At 38.9% G+C, this 25,017-nt stretch overlaps 1 protein-coding gene across 5 annotated transcripts in view; it reads left to right on the forward strand.

The window, feature by feature from the left end:
* DST (dystonin) overlaps nt 1–25,017 on the forward strand; it is a 494,628-nt gene that overhangs the window by 437,316 nt on the left and 32,295 nt on the right. For all 5 annotated transcript variants that reach the window (XM_012532210.3, XM_033424298.2, XM_033424315.2 and 2 more), the window contains 13 exons: nt 1,689–1,892; nt 3,157–3,388; nt 4,209–4,435; nt 6,088–6,210; nt 6,343–6,444; nt 8,499–8,600; nt 10,892–11,065; nt 11,382–11,537; nt 17,930–18,127; nt 18,473–18,601; nt 21,217–21,387; nt 22,230–22,385; nt 22,588–22,794. In XM_012532210.3, the coding sequence (XP_012387664.2) occupies nt 1,689–1,892; nt 3,157–3,388; nt 4,209–4,435; nt 6,088–6,210; nt 6,343–6,444; nt 8,499–8,600; nt 10,892–11,065; nt 11,382–11,537; nt 17,930–18,127; nt 18,473–18,601; nt 21,217–21,387; nt 22,230–22,385; nt 22,588–22,794 (2,181 nt within the window). The remainder of the gene's footprint in view (nt 1–1,688; nt 1,893–3,156; nt 3,389–4,208; nt 4,436–6,087; nt 6,211–6,342; nt 6,445–8,498; nt 8,601–10,891; nt 11,066–11,381; nt 11,538–17,929; nt 18,128–18,472; nt 18,602–21,216; nt 21,388–22,229; nt 22,386–22,587; nt 22,795–25,017) is intronic.

The following is a 25,017-nucleotide window of genomic DNA, read 5'->3' on the forward strand; positions in this document are numbered from 1 at the left end:
GGTGAGATCTACTTAGACTCCAGGCCACTCAAGAACTTTCAGCAGAGATTCCTTACTTTACTGAGAGTCTCTTGGTAATCAAAGTGTGAGCTTGTTTTCAAACATGGCTTCGAGAATATTGAAGCCAGAGCTCGTGTGACACGTTTCTTCTCCATGAGATTGCATGGTGGCTGGTCTTACTGTCACCACCTCCATTCTGTAAAACAGCATGAAGATACCAAACAATGTAAAACACAAGTAGGAAATCACAGCCTGGACCACCCAGGGGCTGTGTAGATTCAGTAGACGTTCCTCCTTTTTTTTTTTTACAAATTGAATTTGTGTTTATTTAGCTCTTTTCCAAAAGAGTTTTGAGACCGTCTTCAGAAAAACTTCAAAAATAGGGATAGTACATTGGGGATTGTTCATGATGTAATGAACCAGTTTTCTCAACCACTTTGGAAATAATTTATATGACTGATTTTAGTGGCACTTTTAATAAAAATCCAGGTATGTGGCCGTCCTGGTGATTCTGCTTGATGAATGATGGAAGTTAAAATATTTACAGGGAAAGATCGCTTTCCTCTAGACTGTCTTTCCTGAATATAATTTCTCTCAGAGAGGCTTTTCTTAGGGGCTGGATAGCAAACAGTTTGGAGACACATCTTCTGGTGAGGACGAGAAACTGCTGATTAGGGAACCTCGTGAATAATGGAGTACAGTAGAGGGCACCTCAATGCTGCACGGAGGTCTGCCCCAGAGAAACCTGCAGGCAGTCACGGGAGACCCTGGATTCCGTGGAGTGTAAAGATTCCAGATTGATCCATTTCCCTAGAAGGAATGGGGCTCCACCTGGATTCCACGCCCCCTCATTAGCATCAGTATCATTGTATCTCTTGATTAGATGATACTGTATTATGCATAATATTCATAGGTCACATATTTTTCCTTAAATACACTTTATAGATAATGCTCAGTATAGAGCTGTGTATTTGATGGATTGATTATCCTTGCAGCCATTAACATTTAAAAATAAGTACAGATAGATTTGTTTATGTTTATATATCATACATATCATATATGTACATAGAACAGACTCACAGATATATAATGTAATATATATGGACATATTTTGTATTGGTTTACATATAATGTAATGACAATCCCTTGGGGGCTTAAATCCCCCTAACTTAGCTTTATCTGTCATTGTTCTCTCTCATCATTGTGTCTACCTTCTACTGTGCTTTTTTCCTCTTCCTTTCTTCCTCTCCCTCCCTCTCCCTTCCTTCCTTTTGAATAACTTTTGTATGTATCATGAGTGTGCAGAAAGGAATACAGAGAGTTATGGCTCAGTCTCTGTAGGTTGGGATGTAGTGAGTTCATAATCCTTTCATGTAATATGACCCTTGGCTAATACTCTCGTCAGACTGTACTGCTCTCGGTAGGAAAGGCGTAATGAAACTGGGATTCATTATTTCACTCATCCAGCATTTTTGCATGTACCCTGAAAAGGACTTTGACATGACCAGACCGTTGTTTAATCTTTGTGTCAGGGGATCTCTCCCTGGCAGAGGGTTGTGCGTTCAGTGCCTTGTGACGAGAGGGTGTTTGTGTGGAGTTTCTTGCCAGCTGGATGCGCTGCGGATGTTGACAGCTGTACTGTGGAGGTGTGCCTCTGAGAAACTGAGACGCTGTTTGCTTTGTTATAGCAACTGCGAGAGTTGATAGCCGAACACAAGCCGCATATAGATAAGATGAACAAAACTGGGCCGCAGTTACTGGAATTGAGCCCGAGGGAAGGCTTTTCTATCCAAGAGAAGTACGTGGCTGCTGACACTCTCTACAGTCAAATTAAAGAAGATGTCAAAAAGCGGGCTGTGGCGCTGGATGAAGCCATTTCTCAGTCTGCTCAGGTAATGCTTTGCACGAGCAGTGCGATGGTCTCCCCGACAGCAGAGTGTGGAAAGACATTTCCCAGATCTGCTGATTCAATTCCAGCTAAAATTGTTTCACTGCATTAACTCTGAGTATTGACGTTTTGGTCTCTGAGGTGATATTTGCCAGTGTCCGATCCTTATATTTCTCCGCCTGCTTATATATAAATAAAACATAATTTTCAATGATTTAAGAAGCATACAGCTGTCATCGTTGTCCAGATACCTAAACAAGTGCCCATCCAGAGTAGAATGCAGTGTTTGCCATTGGAAGAGATGAAAGAAAGTGTTACTATCATCATTAATGAAACATTCCCAAGACAGCAATAGAAGAAAGACTATGAATGCTAGGCTGAATAAGAAGGAAAAAATTTGCAGTTGGAAATCGATTTTTTTTTTTCGTTTTGAAAATACCTTTTTCAAGAAGTTGATTTGCAGTTACCTACAGATTTTCCGTTTTGAAGGTTTTGGTTTTTATCGTTAGATACACTGGCATGAGAGCGGTCCATTTTCTGTAATCCTGACCGATGATTCCTTTCATGTTGAGGATAGTGTGGAATCTATAAATGAACAAGTGTTCGTAACTTTGCTTCATTGTCTGTGGTGCCTTTGCAAGTGGAAATTTAAAATTCTTTCATGGATCTGACTATGTGTTTGGCCAGGAATTAAATATAAACTTCCATTACAACATCAGGAAGGTTTCTGTTTTTTTTTTAATTTTTAAACATTTTTTAGTTCAGGAAACTCATAACTTAAGAAATCCCTTTCATCTCATCAAAACTGCCCATGAATTTTACATTAATAATATAACTTTTCGAGGATGCCAAAATAATCAGTAAAAGTGAATAAAACTATCAGTGTTGATAGACAAACACCCAGATTATTGAACCTAATTTTCAAAGTTAATTTGAATTATGGTAAGATGAAGCACTAGTAAAATGCTGCTGTCAAGTGGTCCAATTATATATTAACATATACAGTTTCTTAATGAATTTACTCAGTTATTTGCAAGAAGCAGTCCCATCCCCATAAGCAGTGTGACACGGAGAGGTGCCTATGAGTTGTGATTTTAGGAATGTCTTCACACACCAGCTGGATATAACTCTTTGGATGGATGTGTTAACAGAAGGGCCAAGGTTTCATTCTTGACTGTGACATTAGATAGGTGTGTTATCATTTTAAATCCCACCCTTGGCCTCACAGGTCTTTTCCTCCATAAATGGCCCTTCTCTTTTACTCCCAGTTCCACGACAAGATCGACCAGATCCTGGAGAGCCTGGAGCGTGTGGTGGAGCGTCTGCGGCAGCCGCCTTCCATCTCAGCAGAGGTGGAGAAGATCAAGGAGCAGGTCAGTGAGAATAAGAACGTGGCCGTGGACATGGAGAAGCTGCAGCCTCTGTACGAGACCCTCAGGCAGAGGGGAGAGGAGATGATCGCTCGGTCCCAGGGCACTGACAAGGACATATCTGCCAAAGGTAATCCTTTCAGGATGAGGGAACCACTGAACTTTACTCAAAACAATTGTGAATGTTCCTTGACAGTCCAGTTGCATATCAACATGCCAGATTTTAGAAAAGGTATTGCAGATGTGACATGTTTGGGGTGGAAGGGCTGTGCACACCAGTCCCTTGTTAATGTCTTCCTGTGTTTGTGAAATCAGTTGAGTAACTACAACATGTGCCATGATACAAAAACCATATGTTCTCTGGGCCCTTTAAATCAGTTGGTTAAGCATAATGCTAGTAAGACCAAACCTAGGGGTATTTTTTCCTCTGACTACACTACTTTATGTCATGGGTACTCTGTCCCATAGCCACAGAAATGGCAACCAGGACCCTAGCCAAGCACCTTAAATGTCTGAGCTGGGGTCAAAAGGAAGGGCCTGTGCAGAGGTCAGTGGAAATTCACGGTAAGAGGACTCTAGAAGTAAGCCCAAAATATGTATCCTGCTTTGTTGTGTTCCTGCGACTAAGCAGATATCTCTATTCTTGATTTGGAGAGCGTAAAGAATATACTAGGGCCAGCCTTGGTGAACTCAGGTCTCCCCTGAGTTCACATGCCTCTGAGCATTGTCTTTTGTCAGGAAACCTTGGTTCCGGAGGAGCAGGACACCCTCAGGTCCTGTATTTGCCTGGAAAGGCGGTTGGGCCCAGTGATACCCAGTAGACTAGGCTCAACCCAAATTTGGTCCAGGTTTAGATCCTTGGAAAATTGAATGATTGTTCCTGGGTGAATGAGAACGTTGTGCTTTATTGCTTAAAGGGTGTGTCTTTTTGATATTGTTCTGCTCTGTAGCTGTTCAGGATAAGCTAGACCAAATGGTTTTCATTTGGGAGAACATACACACACTGGTGGAAGAAAGGGAAGCCAAGCTACTGGATGTGATGGAATTAGCAGAGAAGTTCTGGTGTGATCACATGTCACTGGTGGTCACCACTAAAGATACTCAAGACTTCATCCGGGATCTGGAGGATCCTGGGATCGATCCCTCGGTAGTAAAACAACAGCAGGAAGCAGCAGAGGTAAGCAGAGAATCTCATTTAAAGTTTAAAAAATAGGGCTTCCCTGGTGGCGCCGTGGTTGAAAGTCCGCCTGCCGATGCAGGGGACACGGGTTCGTGCCCCGGTCCGGGAAGATCCCTCATGCCGCGGAGCGGCTGGGCCCGTGAGCCATGGCCGCTGAGCCTGCGCGTCAGGAGCCTGTGCTCTGCAACGGGAGAGGCCACAACAGCGAGAGGCCCGTGTACCAAAAAAAAAAAAAAAAAAGTTTAAAAAATAAGTTGTGGTAGCATGAATGTTGGATTCCTTTGGTATAAATATTTGGAATTACACTATTAGAATTTATATTTGGTCCTGAAAGTGGAATGCACAGAGATGTAGTAGGGGACAGAGTCCACCCACAGGTTTCCCATGGAGAATGTTTATTTAGAAAGTTTCTCTCCATCCCCATTGTTTCTGCCTTACTTCGGGGCCTCGTCATCTCTCTTTCTTGCCTAAGAAAGTAATCTGAGCGGTACCCCTGCCTGTGGAGTCTCTTTTCCCACCAGCTTCTAACCTTTTTGCCCATTGTCCCTCTAGATCTCCTCTTGCTCTCCTGCTGGTTAAAAGCCCTCAAGGCGTCCACTGCCTACTGCCTAAAGTCCAAACTACCTGGAACACAGTATCAGCCTTTTCCATCCCAGCCTAGCTCAGGCCTGTGTTTCCAAAGTCATTTTTTTTCTACTGCTCCTTTACCAAGCTCCTTCTCTTATGGCTTTCTCTGAAGCTGCCGTGCTCTTTCTAGCGTCTGAATCTTTGCACATTTTATTTCCTTAGCCTAGAATATCTTTCCTGCCACTCTCCTTGGCAGATCCCACTCAAGCTTCAAGGTTCAGTTGGGTTGCCAGCCTCCACCCTCTTGTATACTCAGCTGAGTTAGTCCATCCGTATAACATTCTCATCACGCAAAGGACTTAACGCAGAGCATGACTTATCGTTGACTGTACCTCTGTCTTTCCCAGTGGACTCAGAGCCCCTTGAGTGGAATAGTCATGTCTAATTTTCTCTGTATCTCCGATGCCTGGTTTGGGGCATGTTCATCCTTGGTAAATAAATGCATCTTGAATGAATAAGTGTACTTAACCGAGAAAATGAAAGCAAGGTAGAATACCTGCATTTCTGTCATAGTTTTTGTTTGTTTGTTTGTTTGGTACTTTACATGTCCTGGGGTAAAAATGAAAATCTAGAGTTAGATTATCCTAAATCTACTAAGCAAATTACATTAATTTGTGTGAAGTCTCTGAACTCATATGATACTTACGTCTATTTTAAATGTGTGTTGCCAAACTAGTTGGTTTAAAAAACAAAAACAAAATGGCTTTCCATGCTTTTCAGTATTGTCGATTTTTTTTTTGAAAGACTTATTCTGGTATATGTTACATGGAATTATTTCCTAAATACTGTCTTTATAATAAGCATTTGACATTTGTTCCTCAAAGGACACTGATTTTTCTTTAAAATGGCTCTTGTGTTCCCTTGTTGAAAAAATTTAGTGCCAAAACTTAGAAAACAGAATGAAGAAAATAAAAATTGATTACAATCCTGCCTCCTAGAAATAACTACCATCAATGTCTTGTGCATCTTTTTAGTTTCATTGTGGTTTGGCTTTAAAGTAAGGCTGTCATTTCTTATTCTAGGTCATAAGGGAGGAGATAGACGGATTGCAGGAAGAGCTGGATATGGTTATTAACCTGGGTTCTGAACTCATTGCCGCTTGCGGGGAACCCGACAAGCCCATTGTTAAGAAGAGTATAGATGAGGTACAACCTGCATATTTTCTACTCTTATCAGAATGGTTTTTTAAAAGGATTTTTCTAACTAAAACATATTTGATAGAAGTAGTCGGAAACTTAGCATATGATACTGAAAGAGTTCTAATATTTACATTGTAGTTAAATTCAGCCTGGGATTCTCTAAATAAAGCTTGGAAAGACCGGGTGGACAGACTTGAGGAGGCAATGCAGGCTGCTGTTCAGTACCAGGATGGACTGCAGGTAAGGCTTACAGGGTCTCCTGGAGGGAGGGATCAGGTGATAAGTGATGCTTACAAATTCACTCATCAGTATGTCCCCGGAGCTGCAAGTGTGATGCAGTTAACTCACCTGCTTCAATTCATGCTTTGCCTTTTCGAAGAGATTTCTGACACTGGAGATATGTACAGATTCATATACACCCCTAAACACATTCTTATACACACATTCAGTGAAATTTACTTTGAAAAGAAATATTTTAACTTTTTAAAGTGAAAGTCACAGTATTTTTCATAAATGGCTCAACACCAGACAGTGAAATGGAGCTGAGTCTGAGCTCTGCTCTAGAGTTGAGTGGAATAAAATGAAAGGAGTAAACACTATCTAAAAATGTCACTAAGTGTAGCACAAGTCAGATGTAAAGAAATTTGATTTGAAGCCAGTGTTCCCGGTGAACTAAAATAGATTTCTATTTTATTAGGTCATAATCTGTCTTGCAAAAAGTGTTTTCTTCTTTCCCATGTATATAATTCCTTTTAATGGTTGTTTTTCACATCACTCAAGGGTTCTCATTCAGTTCATTAACTAGTTTTTAAGTTTATTTTTTTAATATTAAAAATTCTCCTGTCAGTTGAGGCCAACTCAGGGATATTTCTCTCCCTACCTTCCTTAACTTTATTCCATTTCCTAACAGAGTGGCAGCAGTTGAATCCTTCATCCAACCATATGGAAAAGGCCTCTCTAAGTATTTCCATAACACCAAGAGAATATTATTTTTAAAGCTCAGATGAGAACATCTTTTCCCTTTTATTAGGCCACTTCATTTCTATATTTATAAAAATAAATATCACAAGCCCAGCTTTATGCCAGCAGAAAAGTGTTTTGAACTTTGCAAATATATAAAAAATTCACTACAAGTGACACCTTATTATAACCCCCCCACTCCTTTTTTTTTAACCAAAGTGATAATTTATTGGTTGGATAGCAGTGGCCAGTAACCAGTCAAGCTCTACGTCCATCTGTGAGGCCAGATCGTGATTTTCAAATTCGTTTGGTGGGTCACAGAGGTTGTATCCTCTCCTGGGGCTGGAGATGGCTCTGCCACCACTGCACCCGTTAGCCCCAGGAGGTCAGGGTCACAGCTGGACACGAAGGTTTGTCTCATCACCGTTGCTAGAAAAACAAGGCCCATCACAGGTCCTGCTGGTCCTAGGTCAGTAGCATCACATGTGTGGGGATGAAAGGCAGTGATGGATTAAAAGAGCTGTAGGTAAGTGTCCAAAGCTGCAGACACTCCAGAGGTTTCAAGGTTTGATTGTAAAGTGAAAGGCATTTTATTTCCCAAGTTGCTGCTCACGTTCTTAGGGTTTATCATGATCAGTTTAAACTACCAGATATTTCCCAAGGTTTTTTTTCTCAGTACTGTATGGCCTGGCAACTTCATTAAATGGCAGAATAATTTTGTGTATTCAGAACCTGAAAAAAAAAAATGTGAGTGGAGCCTTTTTAAAAAAGATTGTTTGTGTTGCCTAAAACGAACAAGAAGATAGGAGATTTTGAAGTTTTGTCGCAGTTCAGAATAATGGTCTTAATCATTATACGTGCAGGATTTTAATGCTAATCTCAGTAATACAGAAGAGTTTACTTGAGACAAATTGTTTCACGTGCCAAACAGTAAACTTCTTGATTATTTGAATGAACAGATGGGTTTGAATCTTTTTCTCCCAATATATTTATACAATCTGCCTTTTAGGCAGACAGAGTACAGAGAATTTTATTTTGTGTGGTGAATTTATAAAACTTTTTTTTCAAATAGACTTTTCTTGAAAGTTCTCAATATTCTAAGATTCTATTCAAGATAGAATTTCTTCTACAAATTTGGATGCAAAATTGGAGGTTTCACCTATTTCATATTTGGGATAACTGTTCCAGTATGTTGCCACTTTTACCTTATTTGTAAACCAGACTCATTGCTTAATATCTTTACAGATTTATGATTATACTTTTCTATTGCACTTGAGGTGTTGTAGTAATTTCAAATATACTGTTATAATAACATGACCTAACGTGTTTTTCAGGCAATATTCGACTGGGTAGATATTGCAGGTGGCAAATTGGCTTCATTGTCTCCAATTGGAACAGATCTTGAAACTGTCAAGCAGCAGATTGAGGAGCTGAAGGTATGGGTAGGAGCTGAGAAATTCATCAAACGTTGCATTTTTAAGTTCTTGATTCATGGGATGCTTTATGCAAATTTATTTTATATAATTGAAGTGTTACATTTTGATTATGGAACTGGTTTAATATAGTGCCTGCACATAATAGGTTATGTATAAGTGCTCGTTAAATAAAGGATACAAAATACTAGTAGTTTTTCTTACTAAATCAATTCCTGTTCATTATAGAAAAATCAGAAAAATGCAAATTAGCAAAACAAAATGTTATGTAACCAGAGTCAAGCACTCGTAAGATTTGATTTATAGCCTTTCATATATCCTCATACTGGGTGTAGGATGAGGTATGGGGGCGTGTGTGTGTGTGTGTGTGTGTGTGTGTTTGACATATTACATATGTATACTATACTGTAAGGATTTTTAGAACTTTATTATTCTGTAGTGTGTTATTGTCACTGATACATATACAGCAACATTTCTGTTTTCTTTGTTGTGTTCAGAGTAATTCAATTAGTCCAACAGGCTAAAGAAGGATCCCGTGAGTGGATGGGATTGGATGAGATCATAGTGTTTCCCAAAACGTTTGTTTTGTAAATGCTTGTTGTTTCCCATCTGCTTTCCTCTGTAATTTTTTTCCTTTGTGGTTCTTGATCTCCAGCTGTGAAAATGGCTGAACCGTTTCCTCTGAATTCCTCTGTGCTGATGCTCATTTATCAAAGTGGGAGCAGCTATTTCCTCCCGAATTTTAAAGTCTCTATCTACAGAGACATCACAGCCCTTTCAATGAACTCTACTAGATTTTTACATAAAATTATTATCTGGCTTTAAAAGAGTAGCATTTTTATCTCTAAGTGTGATATAGAATATTTCATTTAGAAAAAAATTGTTTCTTCTTGAGAATTTTACTGTTACCATCATTAGATGGTGATTTTTTTTTTTTACTCTGTCTGCTCATGTAGTAAACACATGATATCCTTTATGTACAATTACAGGTGTGGAGGAGGGGTTTTTTTGGGTTTTACATATATCTCAGCAGTTTTCATACAGCACACTGGATGAGGTGCTTGCCCTTAAATCAGGTGTCTGAAGTTGCATCTCCCTTCATCCACTTACTAGCCAAATGGCCTCAGAAAATTTGTCTAACTGCTCTCACTTCTGTGTCCTTACCTTAATTGGGGATAAAATGATTTTCTTTATAAGTTTGTTGAGAACAACTTGACTATAGCAAGTGTTCACTATACTTTTGTTATTATTTTTAATTATTATTTTAACTTGCTTGAAAAAAATTGATACTGCTTAGCCATTAATTCTTTATTATTTAATTATTTACTATTAGAGATTAAAATCAATACTTTATGAAAAGACAGTTTCCTATTACATGTAACCACTGGCTAACCTGTATTGGTTGGCAAAGCCAGGATTATTACCTACATGTCATTAAGCACCAAGTGAGAGTAATGTTATTCTGAGTCAGTGCAAAGGATAAATAAATACTAATAAACACAGCATAGCAGGGAATTCCCTGGCGGTCCATTGGTTAGGACTCAGCACTTTCACTGCCGAGGACCTGATTCGATCCCTGGTCAGGGAACTAAGATTCCCGCAAGCCGCATAGCATGGCCACAAAGAAAAATAATATAAATAAATAAACAAACACAGCATAGCTACAGAAAACACAGAGCGTTCAGTGACTGCAAGATGTGTGTGTGTTTTGAGCAGGAAATAATGTGAGTTTCTTAGAGATTTTTTTTCTGGGTTTCATATATGTCAATATATATTTTGTTTTCTTCTTTCCTATAATTTCAGAACTCATTTATTGAATATGTATAATTAGACCCTGGAAGAAGTTCATCCTTGAAATTTGTTAGTTCTTTATTGTAGAGAACAGAAGTGAAATAGCAAAATTATAAATAAAAAATCGTTCCATCAGAAAACGTTGAATGAAAAGATTTCTTTTTTTTAATTTAATTTTTATTTTATACTGGAGTATAGTTGATTTACAATGTTGTGCTAGTTTCAGGTGTGAGAAAAGATTTCTTTTCATCATTTTTTATCTACAGTTTTTTCATCAGTAAACCCTGTGTTAGATTTTATTCCTCTTCACCCCACCCCAATAAAAAGTGTGAATTAGAACAAACATCTAACCTGTAGAATTTTTGTTTGTTTAAAGTTACTGAAGAGAACCTGCTGTATAAAAATATAAATAAAATAAAATTCAAAAATTCCAAAAAAATAAAAAGATAAAGTTACTGATGTATAACAAATTTTCCTTGTATGCCTCCTTTTTTAAAAAATAGCAATTTAAGTCAGAGGCGTATCAACAACAGATAGAAATGGAGAGACTGAACCATCAGGCAGAGCTCCTGCTAAAGAAAGTAACAGAAGAAAGTGATAAACACACTGTTCAGGACCCACTGATGGAGCTGAAATTGATATGGGACAGTCTGGATGAGAGGATCATCAATAGACAGGTAAATACCAATTTCAGGTTCATATAATAATGTAAAATAACTGTTAAAAAGTAAAATTAGGGGATCCTGGACATAAACTTCAGAAGCCCCTAAATTCTTTTATTTCCTTGGAACTTTTCCTGCTTCTCACATGCTGTTTTTTTTAACCACAAAGTTTCAAACTTAAAATATATGAGGATATGATGATTGGGCTTCATTGGATTTGCTTAAAGACTTATGCAGCATGAAGCAATTGAACAGTTCACTCTTGTTTTATAAATGTGGGTCATCCATCCTATCAGACTCGTGGATCGATTGTCTTCCTCTCTGTCTGCAGCACAAGCTGGAGGGCGCTCTGTTAGCACTGGGGCAGTTCCAGCACGCACTGGACGAGTTGCTGGCGTGGCTCACGCACACTGAGGGCTTGCTCAGCGAACAGAAGCCTGTCGGAGGAGACCCCAAGGCCATTGAAATTGAACTCGCCAAGCATCATGTACGTAGCTGTTACTGCATCCTCTCTTTCTTCTCTCTGCATTTCTAGTGTCACCAGATGTTTCTGGTCTGCTGATTTTTTAGGCATTTATGGTTTTAACCCATGTTCCTATTTGACATTGGCGACATAAGGTTGAACTACTTAAAATGCACTTCTTAAAAGGTGATAATCAGGCTTCCCTGGTGGCGCAGTGGTTGAGAGTCCGCCTGCCAATGCAGGGGACACGGGTTCGTGCCCTGGTCCGGGAAGATACCACATGCCGTGGAGCGGCTGGGCCTGTGAGCCATGGCCACTGAGCCTGCGTGTCCGGAGCCTGTGCTCCGCGACGGGAAAGTGATAATCAAAATGTTTTTCTCATTGGTCAAGGCAGTTATTGTCAAAAATAGCAAGAATGGGGAATTTTTGGCTAAACGTTAGGAGGACTGCATGACCAACACTGGAGGTTTAAATTTCTGATTATACCTGTGCTTGGATGAAGGTAACATAGTTTTAAAAGCTGTTGGGGGCAGCCTGGCAAGTCACAGTTATCCTGCAGGCTCTGTGCGTGTTTCCTCTGGTCACCCTTCCCTCCACGCATCTCTCCCTTGCTGTGTTTTGGCTTGTCATATATTTCTGTCTGTCTGTACATCTCTCATCATGTTGGGGTTTGTCCTTCTGTTTCTTTCTCTTACTTTTCACTGGCTTTTTGTGTCTTAGTCCTTTTCTTTCCGAGGTAGTTTTTTAAACTATTTATTATGTTTAGAAGAGTTTTTACATGTCATGTACTTGATTGAAAGCTTATAAGTGGAAAATTTTTATCTTGAGATATATGCAAAATAGTTTCATATTTTGTCATCTTTGTGGCACTTGGTTGATGATTATTAACAGAAAATTCCCTGTCTTAAGTCAACGAGGCTTAATGAATAGAATTTATGCCCAGTAGAGTTTATCCTGACATTCAGCAGGCTTTCATAGAACTTTTAACATACACATTATAGTGGTGTCTTACTTAAAGTTAGGTCCTTAATCCTAATCTTAAATAAGTTTTCCTTGATTATCATATAGAAACATTTGATTATTTTACATATTAACAGCATTTTAAAATAAGAGGTTTATAGCGCTTTAAGATCATGATATTTTTGATTATTCTTGCTTTAGTTCTTCTTCCTTCATGTGTTTCCCTACAGTAATTGTTCCCTAATTTAAATTTTTCTTCCTTTTTTACCTCTTTCTGTCTGTATTTATAATCATTGCCCAGCCATATCTGATTAAGCAATTAGGACTTATTTTGCATCATTAATATTTGTCCTCATTTAATATCTATATTATACCTTTGCTAAGAGCAATAATGACCAGTAACACTGACTCTGCATGTAACCAAAATGTTTATTCTCATAGGGTGAGTTTATAGCATTTACATTTTCATAAACTCAGCCATTGTCCTAAAAGTCACATACATCAGTGACAGGAACTTTGTAGAAGGTGGTAGAGGTGGGAACATGCGGCACCCTGGTCCAGTTATTTTGGTGGAGATGAGTTAGGGACCTTTAGTTTCCTTTAGTCAGGGATATTTTCTCCTTCCATTTCTTTCTTTTTAAAATAATTTTATTGAAGTATAGTTGATTTACAATGTTGTGTTAATTTCCACAGTACAGCAAAGTGATTCAGTTATACATATATATTCTTTTCCATTATATTTTATCACAGGACATTGAATATAGTTCCCTGTGGTATACAGTAGGACCTTGTTGTTTATCCACCCTCCATATATACTAGTTGGCATCTGCTGGCCCCAAACTCCCAATCCTTCACTCCCCACTCTGATTCCATTTCTGAAGGTCAAAGTTCAAGGACTCAGAATTGCCAGCACAATTGCTGGAGGAAGGGAGGGAAGATTCCCATCCCTGTCCCGCCTTCTTCTCTGGCTCCTAGGCCGTGGCTTATGTAGCAGGGCTCCGACCATTTATAAGAACGAATTTTATAGAATTATCTTTTATGTTTTGACTGTGAAAATATTTAACTCTTACCTTTTGAAAGTGGTGCCTACGTTAACATATCCAAGTACCTGCTTCTTATAAAGATCACTCCTTACTCAGTTGATTTTATAACTTTTGAAAAACCTCCCTCACCAGATGCCTCAGAACACAAGTGGATGGAGTCAGAGAAGCAGTGATCAGGGACGGTTCGTGCCCTTGCCTGAAATCCTTCTGGTCTGGGTTTCCCAGATGTGGGTTGTCCCTCCCAGGACGACAGATGACACTCCTCTTCTCTCCTGTTGCCAACCCGAGTCTGAGTGTAGGGGGAAGGGTTATCACAGACTTTTACCAACAATAGAGGAAGGTTTCTTCTGGTTTCCAAAAGCATAGCAGTCTTCTTGAAAGGAAACTGTTACTAAGCTGTATTTGTTCTTTGAGGTAATTCTTTTCAGTATAAGAAATTGATTTTTTTAGCCTGCAGTTGTTTTTTGCACTTACCACTCTTGCCCCATGTTAGTGCATTTAACTGTTATTAATCTATTCTTATATTCCCACCGGATAATAGAATAAGAAGGCATTATTTACTGGGATCTGTCATAGGCATTTCATATCGTATTTTCTAGTAAGAGAACAGCTAAATCGTGGAATGCTGGACTCACGTATTCCCCAGTAAATGGTGAAATCTCTTTCCCTTTAATGTTAGGGCCTCCTGGGGTTCATTCCTGTCACCTGAGCAGTTAACTCTAGCACCCTTAAAACCAGAGATGATAAAAGGGTATTCTGTGGGCTTCCCTGGTGGCGCATTGGTTGAGAGTCCGCCAGCCGATGCAGGGGACACGGGTTCGTGCCCCGGTCTGGGAGGATCCCACATGCCACGGAGCGGCTGGGCCCGTGAGCCGTGGCCGCGGGCCTGCGCATCTGGAGCCTGTGCTCCACAACAGGAGAGGCCACAAGAGTGAGAGGCCCCTGTACCGCAAAAAAAAAAAAGGTATTCTGTGATCATTTGTTTCCTTTTTTTTTTACATCTTTATTGGAATATAATTGCTTTACAATGGTGTGTTAGTTTCTGCTTTATAACAAAGTGAATCAGTATTACATATACATATATCCCCATATCTCTTCCCTCTTGCATCTCCCTCCCTCCCACCCTCCCTATCCCACCCCTCTAGGAGGTCACAAAGCACGGAGCTGATCTCCCTGTGCTATGTGGCTGCTTCCCACTAGCTATCTATTTTACGTTTGGTAGTGTATATATGTCTATGCCACTCTCTCACTTTGTCCCAGCTTACCCTTCCCCCTCCCCATATCCTCAAGTCCATTCTCTAGTAGGTCTGTGCCTTTATTGCCATCTTGCCCCTAGGTTCTTCATGACCACTTTTTTTTTTTTTTAGATTCCATATATATGTGTTAGCATACGGTATTTGTCTTTCTCTTTCTGACTTACTTCACTCTGTATGACAGACTCTAGCTCCATCCACCTCACTACAAATAACTCAATTTCGTTTCTTTTTATGATTGAGTAATATTCCATTGTATATATGTGCCACATCTTCTTTATCCATTCATCTGTCGATGGACACTTAGGTTGCTTCCATGTCCTGGCTATTGTAAATAGAGCTACAGTGAACATTGTGGTACATAACTCTTTTTGAATTATGGTTTTCTCAGGGTATATGCCCAGTAGTGGGATTGCTGGGTCATATGGTAGTTCTATTTTTAGTTTTTAAGGAACCTCCATACTGTTCTCCATAGTGGCTATGTCAATTTACATTCCCACCAACAGTGCAAGAGGGTTCCCTTTTCTCCACACCCTCTCCACCATTAATTGTTTGTAGATTTTTTGATGATGGCCATTCTGACCGGTGTGAGATGATATCTCATTGTAGTTTTGATTTGCATTTCTCTAGTGATTAATGATGTTGAGCATTCTTTCATGTGTTTGTTGGCAGTCTGTATATCTTCTTTGGAGAAATGTCTATTTAGGTCTTCTGCCCATTTTTGGATTGGGTTGTTTGTTTTTTTGTTATTCAGCTGCATGAGCTGCTTGTATATTTTGGAGATTAATCCTTTGTAAGTTGCTTCATTTGAAAATATTTTCTCCCATTTGGAGGGTTGTCTTTTGGTCTTGTTTATGGTTTCCTTTGCTGTGCAAAAGCTTTTAAGTTTCATTAGGTCCCATTTGTTTATTTTTGTTTTTATTTCCATTTCTCTATGAGGTGGGTCAAAAAGGATCTTGCTGTGATTTATGTCATGGAGTGTTCTGCCTGTGTTTTCCTCTAAGAGTTTGATAGTGTCTGGCCTTACATTTAGGTCTTTAATCCATTTTGAGTTTACTTTTGTGTATGGTGTTAGGGAGTGTTCTAATTTCATTCTTCTACATGTAGCTGTCCAGGTTTCCCAGCACCATTTATTGAAGAGGCTGTCTTTTCTCCATTGTATATTCTTGCCTTCTTTATCAAAGATAAGGTGACCATATGTGCGGGGGTTTATTTCTGGGCTTTCTATCCTGTTCCATTGATCTGTATTTCTGTTTCTGTGCCAGTACCATACTGTCTTGATTACTGTAGCTTTGTAGTATAGTCTGAAGTCAGGGAGCCTGATTCTTCCAGCTCCATTTTTCCTTCTTAAGATTGCTTTGGCTATAAGGGGACTTTTCTGTTTCCATACAAATCGTGAAATTTTTTGTTCTAGTTCTGTGAAAAATGCCAGTGGTAGATTGATAGGGATTGCATTGAATCTGTAGATTGCTTTGGGTAGTATAGTCATTTTCACAATGTGATTCTTCCAATCCAAGAACATGGTATATCTCTCCATCTATTTGTATCATCTTTAATTTCTTTCATCAGTGTCTTATAATTTTCTGCATACAGGTCTTTTGTCTCCTTAGGTAGGTTTATTCCTAGATAATTTATTCTTTTTGTTGCAATGGTAAATGGGAGTGTTTTCTTAATATCACTTTCAGATTTATCATCATTAGTGTATAGGAATGCAAGAGATTTCTGTGCATTAATTTTGTATCCTGCTACTTTACCAAATTCATTGATTAGCTCTAGTAATTTTCTGGTAGCATCTTTAGGATTCTCTATGTATAGTATCACGTCATCTGCAAACAGTGACAGACTTACCTCTTCTTTTCCTATTTGGATTCCTTTTATTTCTTTTTTTTCTCTGATTGCTGTGGCTAAAACTTCCAAAACTATGTTGAGTAATAGTGGTGAGAGTGGGCAACCTTGTCTTGTTCCTGATCTTAGTGGAAATGGTTTCAGTTTTTCACCATTGAGGACGATGTTGGCTGTGGGTTTGTCACATATGGCCTTTATTATATTGAGGTAAGTTCCCTGTATGCCTACTTCCTGGAGGGTTTTTATCATAAATGGGTGTTGAATTTTGTTGAAAGCTTTCTCTGCATCTATTGGGATGATCATATGGTTTTTCTCCTTCAGTTTCTTAATGTGGTGTATCATGTTGATTGATTTGCGTATATTGAAGAATCCTTGCATTCCTGGGATAAACCCCACTTGATCATGGTGTATGATCCTTTTAATGTGCTGTGGGATTCTGTTTGCTAGTATTTTGTTGAGGATTTTTGCATCTGTGTTCATCAGTGATATTGGCCTGTAGTTTTCTTTCTTTGTGACATCTTTGTCTGGTTTTGGTATCAAGGTTATGGTGACCTTGTAGAATGAGTTTGCGAGTGTTCCTCCCTCTGCTATATTTTGGAAGAGTTTGAGAAGGATAGGTGTTAGCTCTTCTCTAAATGTTTGATAGAATTCTCCTGTGAAGCTATCTGGTCTTGGGCTTTTGTTTGTTGGAAGATTTTTAATCACAGTTTCAATTTCAGTGCTTGTGATTGGTCTGTTCATATTTTCCATTTCTTCCTGGTTCAGTCTCAGAAAGTTGTGCATTTCTAAGAATTTGTCCATTTTTTCTAGGTTGTCCATTTTATTGGCATATAGTTGCTTGTCGTAATCTCTCATGTTTCCTTTTTAAGAGTGCTAATTGTAAAACATGGCAATGTATTAATTTTATATTTGAACATATAGCAATATATATCTTCGAAATTGTTTACTCAGGACATGAAAATTAAGTTCAATTAAAGTGAGATTGAATCAAATGAATATTTTTAGAGCCTTTTAACTATAATCTCTATATACTTAATGTCATCAGTTTCAAAACTCTTCTAGTGGGTAGAACTAGCTATGTTCTCAACATAATCATTTCAGGGAATGTTGGTAGATTGAAGAGATACCCAATAAAGCTGCAAAGTTAAGGGAAAGGAAGTTCTCCATTTTAAAAAGTTCATTAGTACTAAAATTCTATGTATATGTTGTAGCTTCAGAACGTTTCATAACCAGGAAATAAAAGAATTGCATTAGAAGCGATGCTAGCATGTTACAAACTAGCGAACATATTAAGTGTTAATCTGAATATTTTCAGGTGCTCCAAAATGATGTATTAGCCCATCAGTCCACCGTGGAAGCCGTGAAGAAAGCAGGAAATGATCTAATCGAATCAAGTGCCGGAGAAGAAGTCAGCAACCTTCAGAACAAGCTAGAGGTTTTGAATCAACGCTGGCAAAATGTTTTGGAAAAAACAGAACAAAGGAAGCAGCAGCTGGATGGTGCCTTGCGCCAGGTGAATGAGAGAATAAATCCTGAAACTTTTTGGTGCCTTCAAGACCAAGATGACATGGCATTTCTTTTATTGGTTTTCACACCCCTGTTTAGTTTTTATACTTCAAGGAGAAGAGTAAAAAAAAGTGGGATAAAGGACAGAGCTGAGAAGAACACAGCTCTCCAGTTCTTAGCATGATAGTTTTATTGCCGGTTCTCCTGCTGAAGAAAAGCAAGTGGTCCAGAGGCCCCTGCCCTTGTTCAAAATGCATGGAGAGGCTTAGCAGGCTGGGATTGTTTAAGCTTCATTTTTGGCTTCAAAGTGACCATATCTGGGGTCCAAACTTGAACCTCTCTCTCACTCCAGGCTAAAGGGTTCCACGGCGAAATCGAGGATTTGCAACAGTGGCTGACCGACACAGAGCGCCATCTGTTAGCATCCAAGCCTCTGGGAGGTTTACCGGAAACAGCCAGGGAACAGCTTAATGCCCACATGGTAACTATATTATTTCCTACAGCTCTAGCCTCAGATTAAGAGACTGACTATTTTGTGTAGGCCCTGGTGATAAACAAACTGTTGGAGAAGGTTTAAGGATATCCAGTTTTGCAGCAGAAATCTCTATATATAAGTGCTAGAAACACTGTTGATTAAATTTTTAAAGTCAGAACCTATTCTTTATTTTAAAGTTTAGTGTGTCAGTGTATGAAAAGAGGTTTTAGCAGTCTAGGCAATTTTTAGAAGCAGACCTTCCCCCATAAAATGATAAACTTGTATGGATAGTAATATAACATTGGGTAAATTATAAACTGTGGCTCCTTGAGTGGAAAGAAAAATCCCTAAAGGAATCAAAATGGACTTAACAATTACTGCTGTGAGCATGAGATTCCCACCCAGTTTCATGGAAGGCTGGAAAATATGTTCTTGTTCTGTGAAAACGAAGTTACATATTTGCTCCTTTTAATGGTGATGGGGCCGTATCTTCAACCTCACACCCACCAGGTTTGGATAAGAGGAGGCTTCTGTTTAATTGTCTGACCCGGAGCATCACATCATGCCTGTGGGCTGTTCCCGCCCAGAGTCTGTAGCGCTGTCAACTCTTAAAGATAAGGAGGAAAAATAATGAAACTTGAGACTCTGGCTTTCTTTCCTAGAAGTATGGGCTGAGAAATTAAATTTAGACTACATTTGACCTATTGACATTTCCTATTCGTGTCCCATCATAATTTAGCTCTAGAAGTTCTAAGAGAAAACAGTCTTTTTCAAATGTTGAATGCTTCTTAGGAAATAAAAGTAGAAGTACTTAGGGATTTGGCAAAAGAAATGGGCCATTGTACGTGAAAGTCTGTACTCTTTAGTCATGCCTAGTGTTGTTGTAAGATCTTACTAATAAAACTGCACTTGTTGGGAATAATTTTGAATTTGATGATTTGGAGAGGAAGTGACCATCTTGTAGGTGGAGTGAAGAAATACAACAGAAGTAACATCTTATTCATTTCACAATTGCCATGAGCAGTTAAAATGAATCCTATTAATCCTATAGAGAATTTCCTAGAATCTCTATTCCTTCTTTTAGAAAATCATTGTGTATGTGGTTTTCTTGTTGTTAATATGTTGTTTTCTTGGTGCTACAAGGGACCCATTTGTTCACTGAAAAAGTAATTGACTAATTAACTCGGGAGCACTTGTCTTTTCCATAAAATCTGGCTGTCTTCCAGATACCTCCTTACTTTCCTAGAAGTACTTGCATAGCTATTACAGTCCATTAAGTATAAGTTTAATGAATTCTTGAACAAACATGCATGAGATGGTTCTCTAATAAACAAATATTTTTAAATGGTAATTTAGAAGAGTATAAGTAAAAAGTTGGAAAGCAAAGAGCTTATCTTTAGAATATTTTATTTTAGAAAAATATTACTTATCAGCATATTTGGTTTGGGTAGGATGTTTGCTGATATCATTTGCCAGATTATAGAATTCCATGATTTAAGAAATTCTAAAGAGTTGCTGATACTTGTAATACTGTTTTAGTCATGTTCTTTTGATTTGGTTCTGTTAGACATGAAGGAAACTAGAAAACTTGGAGTATTACTGTTTCCTGAGATTTAGCTGTATTTAGAAGCTTTGCTTTGATTAAAAGCTTTCAGTGGGTGATATTGTAAATATGTTGAGAGAGGGATTTTTTTAAGGTTTAAGAAATTACAAAGTTTTGAGGCAATAAAAATATTCTAGAATTAGTAGTGATGGTTGCACAGTCTTATGAAAATACTAAAAACACTGAATTCTAGACTTTAAAATGCTGATTTTTATGGATTATATCTCAATTTTAAAAATTAAAAAGTTGGAAGTATTAGATAGTATGTAATTTTTCAGTGGGAGCTATGATTTGACTCACATTGTAATTGAATCAATGGAATAGAACTGGTCTTACTTTTGACGTGAGTGTAACTGGTGTTTCATTTATCTTAAATTCTAAATTTGTTTAAGCAGTATTTTTATACTCTCTATAGAAGATACACACTGCATTCTAGTTGAAAGCTTTAAAAATGTTATAACTGAGAAGAATATTCATAGGACCACAAGTTTGGCTACTGTGATTGCAAAGTCTGTGTCATCAACTTAAATGTCTTACCGTACTGGGTCTTCACCTTCTATCCACTGTGTGTCTTCTGAGCATAGAATTAAATTATACCAAAAAACCAATATTACAGTTGTTGTATTGTGTTCCGAGGAGAGACTTAGAGAACCCATTTTACAGAGAAGGAAATCGAGGCTCAGGGAAGTTACGTTACTCGCCCAAGGTCACAGAGCTGATTGGTTACTGTACATTGAAACCTTTCTTGATAACATTTAACATTACTGCTTCACGTGTGGGGTGGATTGATAACAATAGCACCATTTCTAAGACTTCTTGGTAGGCAGAGTGTGGCTATAGGTTTAGTTGTTCTTTCAGTATAGTGGAAAGTTTGAATGTGTCAGGGTTATTCTGTGTGCTGGACGGTGTTGAGTATATAATAAGGGGCTTGGGATTGATGACATGGAAAAAGAGCTCTGAGATTTTGTTCTCTTAAAAATGATATGACTTGCGGGGCGGGGGGGATATCTCCATTTAGGAAATCTGTGCTGCCTTTGATGTTAAAGAAGAAACATATAAGAGTCTGATGCAGAAAGGCCAGCAGATGCTTGCAAGATGCCCCAAATCTGCAGAGACAAATATTGACCAAGACATAAATAACTTGAAAGAAAAATGGGAATCAGTGGAAACCAAGCTCAATGAAAGGAAAGTATGTGCCTTGATGAATATCATAGAATGAATGTTTTCATTGTTTCATTTCATGGGTCTTACCTTATCTCCGAGTAGAATTGTCAGTGGAACATCTAATGATTCATGTTTAAATTTTCTTTGTATACGTTTGGACATTTCATGGGCTCAGCTGAAAATAGTATTCTGTCTTAACGCAGGAGAACACAGTTGAAGAAATCTGTTCAGACATAGATAAAGGTATATCATAGGTCAAGTGTTAACTAGGTATAGTTTAAATCTGTGAACCAGTGGAATTCTGGGTGGTTAAGTAATTCTAATCACACTTATTAAGCAAAAGGCAGGCTGTATGTCTGGCGGGAGTGGGGAGGGAGGGAGACCAAGAAAGTGAGATGATTGTACATATAATAAGCACTTACATAACAAAAATCCATGAGGGAGAATTAAAAATCTTGCTATTTAATGCTATAAAAATGATAGGCTAGGAATACTAGATTATATGCCCTTGCTGACAGAGCATAATGTATATATATTTCATAGTATTTTGACCTCCAAAATGAATTGTATGCATGTCAAATTTTCTTTTTCTAAATTCTATTTAGTAATTCTCTGGTTAATTGTCCCCAAACCACAGTTTTAGTGTATATTAAAATTGTTTTAGCTGCAGTGAGATGCTTCTCACTAAACTTGAAGGGGCTTGGTTAGCCAGTATTCAAAAACTGTTTGGGGGATATAGACTATGCATAAATAAAGTATGGATGGGGAGGAAATCTGCCAGAGAGTGGTTAAACTTGCTGGGGCGGGGAAGGTGGGGAGGCGGGAAACCTTGAATACCATGAAATACTAAATAATCTGTCTTTTCAGGTTAAACTGGAAGAGGCCCTCACCTTGGCAATGGAATTCCACAGTTCCCTCCAGGACTTCATCAACTGGCTCACCCAGGCGGAGCAGACCCTAAACATGGCTTCCAGGCCAAGCCTTATCTTGGACACCGTCTTATTTCAAATTGATGAACACAAGGTAAGCTGCATCCCGGATGGACAGCACTCCCTTCTCAGACCTTTTTAGACATCAGGCTGTTTTAATGGCAAAAGCATAAATTTGGTAGTTTGAACACTTCCTTTTGTCCTTTGAAACCAGCTTATGATCCTGGAAGTATTTTCAAGATAGATCCATTTTTCCTTTGTTTCTGATTGTACCCACCTCCCTTTTTTTGGGAAAGGTCTTTGCCAATGAAGTAAATTCTCACCGGGAGCAGATCATAGAGCTGGACAAAACTGGAACCCACCTGAAGTATTTCAGTCAGAAACAAGATGTCGTTCTCATTAAGAATCTGCTTATCAGTGTACAGAGCCGCTGGGAGAAAGTGGTCCAGCGCTTAGTAGAAAGAGGAAGATCTTTGGACGATGCAAGGAAGAGGGCCAAGCAGGTAAACCTTTATAAAGATCCTCTGAACTTGGCAATGAATCAGGTCTATGTTATGTTATTAAATACACGTTATGTTATTAAAGTGCTTTTATGGCAGGCTGTGCTTTGTGTAACGATCATGGCGTGAAGCCAAGGTGTTTATTTCCTAAAAAGGCCATGGCCTCAGTTTGGACGATGACGTCACTTTCTGACCTGGCAGCAACTCCAGGCCCTGGGGACCAGCCTTGGAAAGACTGATCATATCTTGATATCACAGATGGACTGTTATCATTGGGGCCCAAAAAAGGGCTCCACAGTTTTGTTGTTGGGTTGGTTGGTTTTCCTTGGCCTTTCAACCTCCACTCTCATACTTAGAGTGAGGCATTCTGCTTTTTTATATTGCTACTTGTGTTTAGTTCCAAAACCAGACTTTCTCATGTGTAGCCCCCAGACAGCTTTCTGAAGGCATACTCTGGGTCTGAGCTGGTTGTTTCTCTTCACCTCTCCAAATCCGTACACTTGTTGGCAGGGCTTCCTTTCTTCTCTAATATTTGGATACAGCTTCATCCCACCTTTAAATTAACTGTTTGAATCTTGGGGGGCTGCTTTTTTTAATCTAGAGAATCTCACATGGAACTTTCCTTCCTTCCTTCCTTCATCTGTTACTCATATTCTGTTCTAGAGTAAACACAGAGAAGTGCAGTTATGCATCTCTGTACTCCAGGGAAGAGGAAGATGCACCCACCTTGCTTGGCATATATCTTTGATTTTTACTAGGAACTTCGTGTAATAATACTGAGGATGAATTTTATAATGACTCTTTCTGCCCCATTCCATTGCATTTGTCCAGCATTGGTGTTGGGCGCAGTCATTTGGGGAGCTAGGCTCGGCTGGGTGATGCAGAGGATGACCTGGGAGTCCAGTGTTTCAGCAGTTAAAGCTGTCCAGCATAAAATGTTTAAAGGCTGGCGAAATGACACATTGCCCTGTGATTGGATTACAGGCCACATGTCTCTTTTTGAGGGGGAGGTATGGTATGTCCCATGTAATAAACGAGTCTCTAGAATAGAATCGGTCTCGGATGTTTTTTTAAGACAGTCCTCATGCCAAGCCTGATGTTTTTCTTGCCGTGTGTGCAGCCCTGTCGTCTGTAGTGGAGGCATTTTGAGTTATGAACATCTGATTTACTCAAGTCTCATGGATACCAGTAGCCAGTCGGCCACCCTCTTCCTCCTTTCTCTCAATTTTATTTTCTCAGTCTGTTGAATTGAATTGATAAGGATTCTCCACTGTTCTCGGTGCAAAAGGATGGCATTTCTTCTATTTGTACGGCTTCTAAATAGTTTTGAGAGCAGGACCAGCCTCAGAACCTGTGCATTTGTACCATTGTACTTACCATCCAGTTGTTATAAGCTGTACTGTCTGTAGAAAGACAAGCTGACAGGGACTTCCCTGGCGGTCCAGGGGTCAGGACTCTGTGCTTCCACTGCAGGGGGCACGGGTTCGATCCCTGGTCAGGGAACTAAGATCCTGCATGCCAAAAAAAAAGACAAGCTGGCATCACTAGCTGTTTATTTATTTATTTGTTCTAATACCTCAGGTTTTGGCTCAGATCTTGGCTGTAGTTCTCTGACTTGGGCAATTTATGTGCCTATTCTGGCCTCCCTGTTTTCATGTCTAAGTTGATTAGATTTGTGGGAGGGACGTGTAGGGAGAGCAGGTCTCTAACAAGACAGTCTCCAGTGGACCCTTGCAGCTTTGTGATTCTGTGCTCTCACTGTGCTTAGTATCAAATGTCTTTTTGTTATTTCACTATTAATGTTCTTTGATATAAAACAGTTTTTATTTTGATTACTTAGGTTTTTGTCATGTATCTGTTCCCTTTAATTCCTTGGAAGAAATAATTTATAACTAATTTTCTAGTTTGGTATCCAAAAATAGTACCTACTATTTCTTTATGATAAGCAGAAAAGAGACCACAGCTGAAATCAAGTATATATAGCACCGGAATAGTTCAAGGCTTTAGACGCGAAAGATAATTGTTTTGTTAGAACTCGAGTATTGTGGGTGCTCTTAAGTATAAAACCAGTATGTGAGGCTCAGGCATTGATGTGAGGATTTGTATAGCAGCAAGAAAGATGTTGAACTGTCTTTGCATTAAATAGGAACGTAATGCCCTCTTTTTGTTAAAGTGAATTTACAAACTTTATCCTTTCCCTTCTCCCTTTTTGTACCTCTTTCTTAG

The sequence above is a fragment of the Orcinus orca genome, chromosome 10 (assembly GCF_937001465.1).
Source record: "Orcinus orca chromosome 10, mOrcOrc1.1, whole genome shotgun sequence".
Classification (NCBI taxonomy): Eukaryota; Metazoa; Chordata; class Mammalia; order Artiodactyla; family Delphinidae; genus Orcinus; species Orcinus orca.